Source organism: Hydra vulgaris, chromosome 04 (assembly GCF_038396675.1).
Source record: "Hydra vulgaris chromosome 04, alternate assembly HydraT2T_AEP".
NCBI lineage: Eukaryota > Metazoa > Cnidaria > Hydrozoa > Anthoathecata > Hydridae > Hydra > Hydra vulgaris.
The window spans coordinates 36,607,501-36,620,656 of NC_088923.1; the positions used below are offsets into that span (position 1 = coordinate 36,607,501).

Consider the following 13,156-nt stretch of genomic DNA (forward strand, 5'->3'; position numbering starts at 1 on the left):
CAAAATTTGGAATTGATTCCTCAGGGATTAGTAGAAGAATTAAGATCAACGTTATCTATACGAAATGTGTCATACCATTTCTTCCGGACATATTCCTCCATTGCTTCAGCATCGTTCTTCTGGGCTATTGCACAATACAAGATGGTTGACACGAGCCAACAGAGTATCGCGTTTATACGTTTCGACTGTGGATCCTGATGCGGCATTATTTGATTTCATGCAATAATTGTAAATGTGTGCTCCTACTTGATTTTACATCAAAACACATCCATCTGCAAGTCATGGCTCAAAGAATTTTTGGTTTAGGGTAGATTAGGGTAATATGAGCACCTTGGTAATATGAGCATACTTAAATATTTCTTAGATGTAAGCAGTGAAGTTAAAGTTGCTTTGTATTTTTTAAATCGACTTTATATGGTCGATTTGTATGACTTAGTATTGTTAAAAAATTTGAATATTTTAACAATACTAAATATTTATCTGTAACTTAAATTCAAAAAATTTGAATATTTATCGTTCAAAGGTTTGAGTTAATAAAATTGAAAAAAAAACGAACTTTTTTTTTGTTGTTGTTGTTGTTGCGGAAAACATAGCAGTATTGTTTCAATAAAAAGTGGCTTAAAATTTAATCTTTTAATGACAAGTTTTGTTAATAATGAATCATTATATTCCAAAAATTAGTTCTAATTGTCAGGTTGGTATATTTTAACTTAATTAATGTTATTTTTTTTTTGAGCTAATTTATAGTGCTTATATTACCAAGTGGTCTGGGTAATATGAGGACTTTTGCTACTTTTTTAAAACCTGTGTTTTTAAGAAAAAATTTTGGGTGCCCAAATATTTCAGTGGATCATGAGTAGGGATCCCTAAAAATCGTTTATTCTAAAAAATTTTGGATCCAGCATAACTATTTTTGAAAATATTTTAATTTTCGTTTAAGGTGCTCATATTACCCTCATCTACCCTATTTGCAATAGGATTTCTTAAACCAAAGAACCATAGCAGAGTATTATGAAAAAAGCTAATACAAACTCTTTTTTTTAACATCCGGAAAACATTATTTTAACTATGTTAGCTAATTATTGGAAACATGCTAGCTGCATATTGGAAGCACGGCGTAACAAAGAAGGTAAAGAACAGAATTTTGAAATACCGAATACACTCAATATTTTTTCAAACGATTATATTAACATGATAGACTGGAAAAAAGAATTAGTCGTACCTCCGCCTTAATTTAGCAATAAAACAGAAGCGGAAATTATGGAACATATAAAAGAAGCTTTGCAACTTTTAGACATTCCATGTTACAGCCAAAGTGTTGAAAGACATGTTGCCATTGTTACAAAAGTATTAGCTGACCATATTGGACATGCTAGTCAACGTTGTTTCATTTTGACTTTGCTAGACTCTCGAAAAATTATGCCAACATTTGAAAGTAAATGTCAATATAATAAATAAGGAAGCATTCAAAATTATGTTTTTATTGCATTATTGTTTCTGTATTTTCATTAGAGTGAAATGTTATTTCAAAAATTGACTAAAAAACAATGCTTATGTTTTAACATAACTTTTTTTACATATACTGGTTTACATTATGTAAATATATTAAAAAAATCAAAGTTAAAAAACGACTGAGCTTTATTAAATGATGAAAAATTAATTTTTTTTAAACAATTTTGGGAAAATTTGTGACGGGATCCTAAAATTTCTTTTTCTTTTGAAAATATCTTATTTAAGGCTTAATGGTCCCTACACTATGTCGATTTTCAATATAAAATGTTGACCTGCCCTGATATATACATATACATATATATATATATATATATATATATATATATATATATATATATATATATATATATATATATATATATATATATATATATATATATATATATATATATATATACATATATATATATATATATATATATACATATATATATATATATATATATATATATATATATATATATATATATATATATATATATATATATATATATATATTAGTGTGTTTTTAAAAAAGAACCCTAGCTTACACAATGTAGAAAAAAAAATTTTCTTTGTTTATCGAAATTTTTTGATTCTTATTTAATTTGAGTATGCTGAGTCTGAATATGACATTGGTTTTTTTATTAAATCAACCGTTTGATTATAAACCAAAAATTCAATTAAACATATAATTAATATTAGTCATTTTGCATGAGATACAACTTTAGTCAATATATAACATTTACTAGTTCAAAAATGTTATGTTATATTACAAAACGGCATGTTACATCACGTTACATATATATATTACATAATGTTTGAACAAGATTTTCTTTTATGAAGTTTGTTGCCATCGCGTATCAAACACCAGATGTAGTCACCCATCATAGTTGCATCCCATCTGCCCTGGTATCTTTTTTCCATTGCATAGATATCCTAATGAAACGTTCTCCATGCTCTTTACTCACATTACCCAAGTTTGGTCTGAAAAATTCCAAGTGTGAATGCAGGTAATGCAGCTTTATTGACATTCTGCATTTCATATCTGCGTACCACACAATTAAGTTTTCCACTAGCTCTCTGTAGTTGTCACTCTTATTGTTGCCTAAAAAACTATGAACAACATGTCTAAACGCAATCCATGCTTCTTTTTCAACAGCAGACATTTTGTCCTCCAGCTCCTTACATGCTAACATAACTTTACTCTGCAGACCAACGAATACACCAGCTGAAATTTTTGCATCTGACACCTTTAGAAACATCTGCCAAATATGCTGGAACGCTGCACTAGCTGGGTTTAATACTTTGACAAATTGTTTGACAAGACTTATTTAATGTGAAGGGGTGGCACTAAGATCTTCTCAACAGTTATCAGGCATCGATTAATAACATTGTGCGAACCAGGCTATAAATATTCTCTCACTGGCCACTCACGTCTTGTGAAGTGCTGGCCTACAGCATACTATCCCATATACAAAGAAAACATGAGTACTTTGTGTAACCTCCTTGTAGACTGAGAAGAAACACTAGCATCTTAAAGTCTCCACATACATCCCACTTGTAACTGTCGTAGTTAATTTTCTCAAGCAACAACTTCACGTTTTTGTAGTCTTCCTTTAGATAAACGGAATGAGCTACTGGAATCAAAGGAAATAGGTTTCCGTTATGGAGCAAAACTGCCTTTAGACTTCTTGTTGAACTGTCTATGAATAACCTCCACTCTTCAGGATTGTGACCAATACCAATGTCATCGAAAAGACTACGAACGTCATGACAGTAGCACAGTGATTCTGATACTACATAAAAGGATGCAAATTTTTTATGTCATTTTTGGTATTTCGAGGTTATGCAGCTTGGATCTAATAAATTCCATTCTTTCAACCGTGATGTCAGAAGTTCTGCATTTGATTTAGTGAGACCTAAATCTCGTACTAAGTCATCAAGTTCTTGTTGGTTAGGGAAATAGGTGAATCATTCGGTTCCCTGAAATCACAGCCATCACGGAGTTCATCTGGTGTCTACATTAGAATGATATGCAGCTACTTCTTCGGGTTGAGGTGGGTTAGGAACAGGCAACTCATCACTGTGTGTAACTAGCCCAATAGAAGAGGGTATACTTATATAAACTAGAGTCAGCCTATCCTTCAGCTTTTTATCCTTTGAAACATCAACCATGCAGAAATAGCATTCATCATGATGGTTCGTCGGTTGTCTCCATATTCTCGGAATCGCAAAGGGTATTGACTTTCAGATTCCACGCAGCCATCCTTCCAGAGTTAATCTGCAGCTGCCACAACTGCAGTGTGGTGCCCACGATTTGTCCTGATCTCCCATGGTAATGCCAAAATAAGCATGATATAAAGTAAAAAATTTCGTACCATTGACAATCTTATGTTTATTTTGTGTTGGACTAATATAGTAACCACAAACATAACAGAATGAGTCAGGACAAAGCTTGCAGGATCTACTAGACATATTCACCACTTCATATAAATTGTAATTAGTTAAACTGAAAATAAACAAGAGAATATAGTCAACTCATTCTCTCAGTAGTATTTGTTAAAAAAATCATACCCAAAATGTGCTGATGTTTATTAAAAAAATGCTTTAAATCAACATAAATAAACATAAAAAATAACAAAGGAAGTGACAATTGAATACCTAAAAAACTAGAATCAAGAAAAGTAATTTTAAAAGTGGGATTATAGAAAAAAGACACAAAATATACAAAGCCACAGACAGTGGCTCGCCGGAGAGAAAAACAAATTCATGAGCCACTGTCAGTGGCTCAGCGGAGAGAATAAGTTAAAATCAGCATATATATATATGTATATAACGTTATAAATGCATTACACATATACGAAAACTCCGAAATATACTTTATGCTTTTTCTCAGGAAATTTTGATGATAGAGCAAAACCAATGGTACCACTGAAATCAGCATACCAAAATTATGTAAGAAACATTAAAAAATTGACATAAACAAAAATGTTGTTACATTGTGTTATCTGCCCAGACCATGGTTTAGCACTAACAGGGCCAACAACACCAGGGGGGCCAGGGGGCATGTGCCCACTTTTTTTCTAAAGGACCTTTTTTTTTCAAAGAAAATTTTAGATATAGAGGACTTTTTCAGAAATGTTCGATTGTTCCCCCTTTGCCCCCCCCCACCCCCCACTTTAAAACCTGTGTTGTCAGCCATGATTTAAATTTTTTTTTTTAATTTTTGAAAATCCTAAAGGTCCCTTCAGAGGGTAACGGGGCAACTTTTATGGGGTTTTGTACCATTTTTAAAACAGTTTGTTGGAAGTATCAAATTTAATATTTTTGAACTTTTTTATTAAACTTATGTTTGTAAAGACTTATTTAATCAAAATAAAATGGGTTCTATTCACAAAAAAAAATTAAACTTATAAAAATTGTTTCAAAAAACAATAAAATCCATAAATGCCCTGCCTTTTCTCTTCAAAATATGCTCTGTTTATTAGGTCTTGAACTAATTTAACTGCCCTCTCAGAGAAGTGATTAAAAACAAGTCCCTTGACTGTTACTCTAAATTCTAGATAAAAATTGTTGAATTTCAAAAACTCTAGTGGAGAATGCATCATTTGAGTTTCTGTTTTTCCATGTCTAAGCATGTCAAAAACTAGCCATGATTTGACTGTCGTTAATAAAGTCAAACTAGGAGGCTCATCTTTGCTGAAGTTGAGGCTATTCGATATAGCTTGGTTCATTATCTGGTGCTCTAAAGGAAAACTTGGACATTATAAACTGTACAGTTTTTTAGCCATATCACCACGTTCCCTATATTGTTTATCTGCAAAAGCAAATCTACCAAAGTAGGATCCAGATACCAAGTATGTCTGAGAATAGAGCTTGAAACAGCTCGAGAGTCAAGTAGATTCTGTTCTTCAAACCTTTTCATTTGCCAGTAAGCTTTCATATCCTAATAAATAATATTGAAGAACATTTAAACAACTTTAATCAATGAGCTTTCTAACTTATTAATAAAATGTTAAATGACCGTATACCTATGTTGGTGGCAAGGAACCTTAATCAATGAGCTTTCTAACTTATTAATAAAATGTTAAATGACCGTATACCTATGTTGGTGGCAAGGAACCTTAATCAATGAGCTTTCTAACTTATTAATAAAATGTTAAATGACCGTATACCTATGTTGGTGGCAAGGAACCTTAATCAATGAGCTTTCTAACTTATTAATAAAATGTTAAATGACCGTATACCTATGTTGGTGGCAAGGAACCTTAATCAATGAGCTTTCTAACTTATTAATAAAATGTTAAATGACCGTATACCTATGTTGGTGGCAAGGAACCTTAATCAATGAGCTTTCTAACTTATTAATAAAATGTTAAATGACCGTATACCTATGTTGGTGGCAAGAAACCTAGATCCGCTTTTAGAAACCATTATGTATAGAAAAGACAAATGAATAAAGCCATAGCAGTTATTTTTTCTTTGTGTTTGTCAGTCAGGATTTGAAATTTATTCATTTAAAGATACAACTTTAAATAGTGTAAACCTTTTCCAATAAATCTTGAATGACAAACTGGTCCTCGTAAGTGAAATTTAAACCTCAGGGGCTATTTTAGGAAAATAATTCAAGCAGCGGTACCCCCGTGCTGATGCGTGTAGTAAGGTTACATAGATGGAAACATTGCCAATTAAAGGCATTTTTTCGTGAAAAAAAATACTTGCTAATAAAAAAAATAAATAAAAGTTATTAACTTTTAAATTTGGGTGGCGCCCAAAACTTGCCTAAATACGCCAAAATTGCTCTAAGTCAATACCTGTTTCCTTGCCTAATTCCTGTACCTAGCAGAACTTAGATTATCTAAATCATTCTTATATAACTCTACTGATATATTTTTATTTAACTTTGATGTGCTTCATTTCTTCATAAAGAAATTCTTTTATCTTTACCTGTAATACTTCGTTTCTTTTACCAAGCTGGTCTTTTAAAAAAGCAATATCTTCTATCTTGTCTTTCACTTTTCTTGTTTTATCTTTTAATATTTCCTCAAACATAATAAGAGGATGCTCTCCAATCCAAAATACTTAATTCATTTGCACTTCAAATAAATGCCTTTTTTTAATTTCAGCAAAATTTATTTTGTATTTTAATATTTTAATTTTATCCCCTCCTTTCTCAATTTAAATCCTGTTAAACTATAATTTAATAGTATAAAAGTTTATGGATTCTAGTGATTTAGAAGTAATTGAAAAAAATTACCTAAGCTTTTATATTATAAGCATTTTAAATCCACTAAGTATCTAAGAAACCATAAGTTTAGACAGTGTGCAGCAGTTAGACTGATCTACTGAACATAAAAGAACATTTGAGTGATCTACTTAACATAAAAGGCATAAAAGAAGAATTTTTGTTATAACACCTACTAAGACCTTCATTTTTGCTACACTTTTAAAAAAAATTTGCTTTCATTTGTAAAAAGAGATAATATTGAATTCACCTTTTTAGCATTTGCAAATTTTTTGCCAGAAGTTTGTCCATTAACTTTTTAACTAAAAATATTTTATCCTATAAGATACTTAAAATATTTTTTTTTTGTGGTATTTTATTTTATTTTTTAAATATATAAAAAAATTTATTATAAAATATATTTCAAGAAAACATTTCATTTACTAAAAAAAATTAAAACTTTATTTTAAAAAAAGTTAAAAAATGTACATTGTAAAAATATTTTTATTTGTTAAATATTTATGGATTTTAGGGTTTTTTGAAATAATTTTTACAAGTTTTGCCATTCACCGTAGTGAAGCTGGGAGGTTATTACAGTCGAGGAGTTGTTCATTAGAAAAAAAACACTTTTTTATCATACTGATTACTTAAAAAAATAGATAAGTTAAAAATGTTTAGGAAGACCTTAAAACATTACAATGAAAAAACATTTGATTGCTTGGTATTTTGGTTCAAGTTTTATTAAAAATACCATTGAAAAGTTATGCATTTGCAGTAATATACAAACAAACCTACTGCAAAAAAAAAACAAATTATTTTAATGAAATGAAGTTTCAATACTGGATAATAAATAGAAAATATTAAACAATAATAGATGATTGTTATAATTAATAAGTATAAGAAAACAATAAATAATAAATATAAAAAAAAAGATAAATAAATAATAAGTATAAGAAACCAATAAATAAATAATGAATATAAAAAACAAAGTAATAGCATGACTTAAGGCTTACAGTCTCTAGGATCGTAACTTTCGTAGCTTAAAACATAACTATCTTCGCTCGAACCGATATTAACATTATAATACATTGTACTAAATGTAATACTGTCTTCGAAAAAATAATCAACTCTCATATCTGTGAAAAATGTGTTTGTTATTTGATAGAGTTTTTTTAAACCAATCCATTGCTGATTAATTAGACCAAAACCATTTTCATAAGACTCGTAACTCCTATTCCAAAAACTTGATTCCCAATTGGAAAAACGAGTCATCATTGGAATCCAGATTCCTTTTGGAAAAAAAAAGTTTTATACTTGAAAAAACTTTTTTTTAAGTATTTAAATATACTTTAGATTTAAGATTTTATTTTAAGAAGGTTTTTTAATATTTCATTTTACATTATATATTTCAAAATATTAAGACAATATAAAGAGTTAGTAACCTAATCATAGCTAACAATTAAAACAACAAAAGTAATAAAATTACTTGCTCAACCATGTTTAAATTTAATATATATAATAAAAAAGAACAAATATTATAAAGATTGGACAACCCCAATATCAAAAGAATACACTTTTGTACCATCATTGAAACTACACCACAATTATGCAACACAATTGAAATTTTTTTAAATAAAAATAAAGTGTTTTAAGTGATAAATTTTTTTTTCCTTTTTTATTGAATTTACCCTCCCAAGGCTCTAGAGGGACCAAGCAGTCAAGAAGAATGTTATTTACTTCTTAAGGCCGAAAGGCTACTTTATCGTGGAGGGCTACTTGATTGTGGTTACAACCATCTTACAACTCTTTAACTCTAAAACATGACCTTTGATGAATAAGGCTGCCGCAAGGCGAAACAAGTTTGAGCGTGGTACTGCCAGGGACATGGTGAGGATCAGAGCAGGTCTAACTACATTTACAATACTTTGTCAAAAATCAAGAAAGGCTGTCACAGAGTTCAAACTCACTTATGAGGCAAGCGCTCTACCACTCCACCACTGCCAAGTTTCAAATATTTGAAACTCTCACTCAACTCTAAATTCCAAAACACAAACCTTTTTAAACAAGCTGTAGAGAAACCGGTTAAGCACAACGAAGTACCAACTTCTATTTCCATACAATTCCAGAGGTGTAGGATGGAATTGAACTTTAAACTTCTTGGTTTTAAACTCAAAATTTAAACAAGTATCGAAAAAAATATATATAGAAAATCTTTTTTTAAACAAAAAAAACTAAGTTTCGATAAATTGTTTTCATCTGGCTTTTATTGATCTTTTTATTTATATCAACTGAATTATGTAAGGATAGAGATAGAGTGCACATACATTGATTTTTATAGGGATAGACACAGTAAGTATAGATAATCCCTTCCCTGACCAAACTCCTCTGAAAAGGATTTTGGTCAGGGAAGGCAGTCTTTAATGAAAATAAAATTATTTAAATCAGACTTTTTATAAAAACAAAATTAAACAAGAATTGGTTTATCAAAATTAAGCTGACGAGACTTGGTTAAAACATACATTTTTGGAATGGCTCTCTTTAATGTAAAGAAATTATTCAAAAATGAAAGAATTTTGATAGCAAGTATTTTGGTTAAAAAAAAAAAATGCAAATATTAGTGTTTTTCATGATTTCTTTATATTACTACTATTAAAATTTTCATTAAATTTTTACTTTTTAAATTCAGTTAATCTTTTCTTTTTAAACTAATTCATCTTGAAGAATGGTTGGCTGTAAACCATATTAAAGAATGGTTGCCTGCAAGTCACCATTTTTTAAGTTGGGATTTACCAGAGAACAAAGAATATTATTAAAGAAAAAGAAAAAAATTGATAGAAGACTTAAAAAAATGTAAATTTTATGAGTACGGAAAACATAAAGATAGTAGAGAGTTCCAAAGCATTAATTCAGCAATATGCAAGGATTGAAACTAAATGAATACAAGATATTAGAGCATAAAGGGACAAATACAGTAAAAAGATACTTTAAAAAGGAACTTCTCTAAATGACCAGTCAAGTAAGGATGCGGTTTGGTTGATGGAACTAGAGATAATAGAAAGTTTGAGAAGTGACCATGATAGTATTTGTAGAAAAGAGATGCAGCTTTGAGTCAATGGGATATTGGTTCAAGCTTGACAGAAAGAGCAGGTCCAACTACATTTACAATACTTTGTCAAAAATCAAGAAAGGCTGTAGCAGAGTCCAAAATGTGATAACTTTTTGTCAAAACAGGAGTATATGGTTGTGTTGTCAGCAAATAGAGCCACTTTGGATGTAAGATTGTTAGGAAGAATACGAGAAGCAATACAGGCCTAACGACAGAACCTTATGGAGCCTTAGAAGTTATTGGAAATGAAGTAGAGTATAGGGCTTTAAGGATGACTTTGATACTATTAGAAAGGAATGATTTAATAATCTCAAAAGTATTTCCAGATACACCATATGAAGCCACCTTATGGAGAAGACTAGATTGCCAGACTTCATTGAAAGCTTTAGATATGTCAAGAGCAAAAGCATTGAATGTCACAAAACAAGACTCAACATGAGATGCTAGAAATTTGTTGACTAATTACTTAAAGGCCATCCTAATAATAGAGAGAAAACTAATTGGACAATAGTTAGAAGGATCATAGTGTTCACCAGAGTTTTCAAAAGTTTGATGGCATTTTCCAGCAGGCAATAAAACAAGATTCAATTTAACACTTGTTAAATAGTTTGTTGAGAAGAATAGAGTTTAAATCTAGAGAATACTTTTGCAAGGCTATAACAAGAATGCTGTCTGGACCACAAATCAATTAAAAATCAGCAGATGAATTTAGAAGAGAAATAACTATAGCAAAGGTAGTCGAAGTGATTTGGATAACTAACAATATGTATGATTTGGATGACTAACAATAGATTAATCTGTTTCTCTGGAATGACAGGACGAGCGCCATTAGATTCAGGTGTTCAATTAAAGGAAAAATTCTTTAAAACTGGTTCTGCTTTATCCTCAGGAGATGTAATAAGACCACACCATTCAAATAGAAATAGAATGTTAGACTTTATTAATGACACTGTTGAAGACTTTCCAAAAGTCTCTAAAACTTAACTTCTGAGATAAACTAAAAAGTTGCCTGCACTAAAAATATATTTTCTCTCAAGAGAGTTGTTCTTGTGAAAAAGATGAAAAAATTATTACAATTTGAATGACCAGCTGCACAAGAAAGTAAAAACTATGGGGTAGAATGAGGCTGGACTTGAAACCAACAAGATGGAATAAAAGCTTACAATCTGCTTGGATCCATGAGATTGCGAGCGAAGCACAATTACTAACAGAGGAAGATAATACATCAACCTAAGAGTATTCTCAATGAAAATCAGTCAGCTTCATGGTAAAAGTAATTAGTGTGATGATAGGGTGAGTCTGAAGATGCACACAATAAAAGATTTACAGCATGGTCATAGCATGGTCTGAACCACTTAAAGGAGAGAAACTGAACACAAGCTAGGATTAGAGACAAAACACAAGTTAAGGAGTAAAGGTAAGTGATTGGGATTGTATGGAAAACAAGTCACAAAGTTACCTATCTGAGTAAGAGATTGAAAAATATAAGAGTTATTAGCTTTAGTGCCAGTAGGATCAGTGGTGCTAGAGCCAAACCATTCAGAGTGATGAGCAAGTCAACAATAACAACAATTTTGGATGAAGTAAAAAGACTTGGTCAATTCGATCAGAAATAACATTGAATAGAGTCTTTACAGACAGTCTTGACAGAAGAAGAAGAATGATAAAGAACAAAGGTGATTGATTGAAAGGGGCTAAACTTATTTTATTTATCTAGAACTTTAACCATGGTGAAAAACATTGTTGGATACCATTATATTTCTTTTTAAACAACAATCTTACAGAACTCAAAAGTACTCTTAATAATAAAAAAGTGGCTACTTTGTAAGTTTGTTTTAGTGTCAAAAAAAAATTCAATTAATATAATGAAGAGAAATAAAATTGGTAAATAAATTTTGTTTTTCAGAGTTTACACTTTTTTTTAACAAACAAATTCATTCTTATTGTTGCCAATAATAATAGTGCCATCCCAGTAACAAACCTTCCTAGAAAGCGTGTGCGGTCACACGCCTTGTTTTTCCACCATTTTAAGTAATTTTTTTAGACACACTGACATATTATCTCTTATAACAATTCAACAATAATTGAAAGTTTTGATGTGCAATTTATTCACAATTTTTATCAATTTATATAATTAAAAAACTAATTTGTTACAACCCTCGGATTTAGAAAAACTCAAATCGGCAATAAATTGCCAACCTTAAACTGTTTTAGGTCAGCATAAGGTCAACAAAAACATTAATTTACAAAGGTTTCACCGTAAAAAATAGAGGCAACTTCGGCAAAAAATTGTTAAACTAAGGACGGCAGTTAGGTCCACATTGCCAAATGCCGACCCTAACTCCGAGGGTTGTTGCTATGAGAAATATTGTTGAATTTTTTTCTTACATTTATTTGTTTTAACGCCTTTTTGCTTTTAAAAATGTTTTTGCTATATTTGACGTTTTTTTCTCAATACTTATATAATAGGAAAATAAGAAAATAAATTGCAATTTGTTTATAAAATATATTATTTGATTAAAAAATTTTGTAATGAAGGAATAAATCAAATAAAAGAATAAAACATGTTTCTTTTATAAAAGTTCTTACATTACATTTGATGCATATCTGAAATTAATGTCAGGCAATATAAAAGTTTCTTTTATATTACCCGATTTCCAACTTTAATACAAATTACTAGAGATAATGAACATAACAATTGCTCTGCTTGAAAAAATATATTTAAAAACTTATAAAAAATTTCTTAATAGGCTCCTAAAAATTTTGTGAGTAAGTTAGTAAGTTCAGTAAATTAACAACACACTAGCCCACAACAAACGCCAAAAAAAAAGAAAATAAAAACAGTAAACTATTTAATCATTATTTTGACAACAACTTTCTTTTTGAATTTTTTTAGCTTATTTTATTTAGATTTTCTATTTCGTACAGCGTTTCTTTTCTTTGAGTATTGCTGTTTTATTCTCTCTAGTTTCTTATAGCTTCTTATTTTGCTGCAAATTCTTAAAACGCTTACTATATAAAAATGTGGTCAAGTTGTCTAAAAAAATTACTTTAAGCTTGGATGAGCAAGGAGTGCAACCACACGCACTTCCTGAGAAGGTTTGCATAGTGTTTCATCCTCCATCCTTGATTGATGACTTCTGCTGCACAAGAAACATAACTTTTAAAAGTTTAGGAAATTAATGTCTATACATGTATCTAAGAATTAAAAAGAAAATATAGAGCTTAGACTCTTGTTCATAAAGATTTTGTTTTACAAACACATTTTGATTAACATTTTTTGTTCCTATGTAACTATAATTTTTGATCCTAATATGCTTATGTAACTAGCA

The 13,156-nt window shown here is 30.0% G+C and overlaps 1 protein-coding gene across 1 annotated transcript in view; it reads right to left on the reverse strand.

Annotated features, from left to right (window-relative positions):
- The window catches only part of LOC105845905 (uncharacterized), a 110,444-nt gene that overhangs the window by 4,665 nt on the left and 92,623 nt on the right, over positions 1–13,156 (reverse strand). Inside the window, exon 8 of the mRNA XM_065796205.1 lies at positions 7,732–8,007. Within this exon, the coding sequence (XP_065652277.1) occupies positions 7,732–8,007 (276 nt within the window). The remainder of the gene's footprint in view (positions 1–7,731; positions 8,008–13,156) is intronic.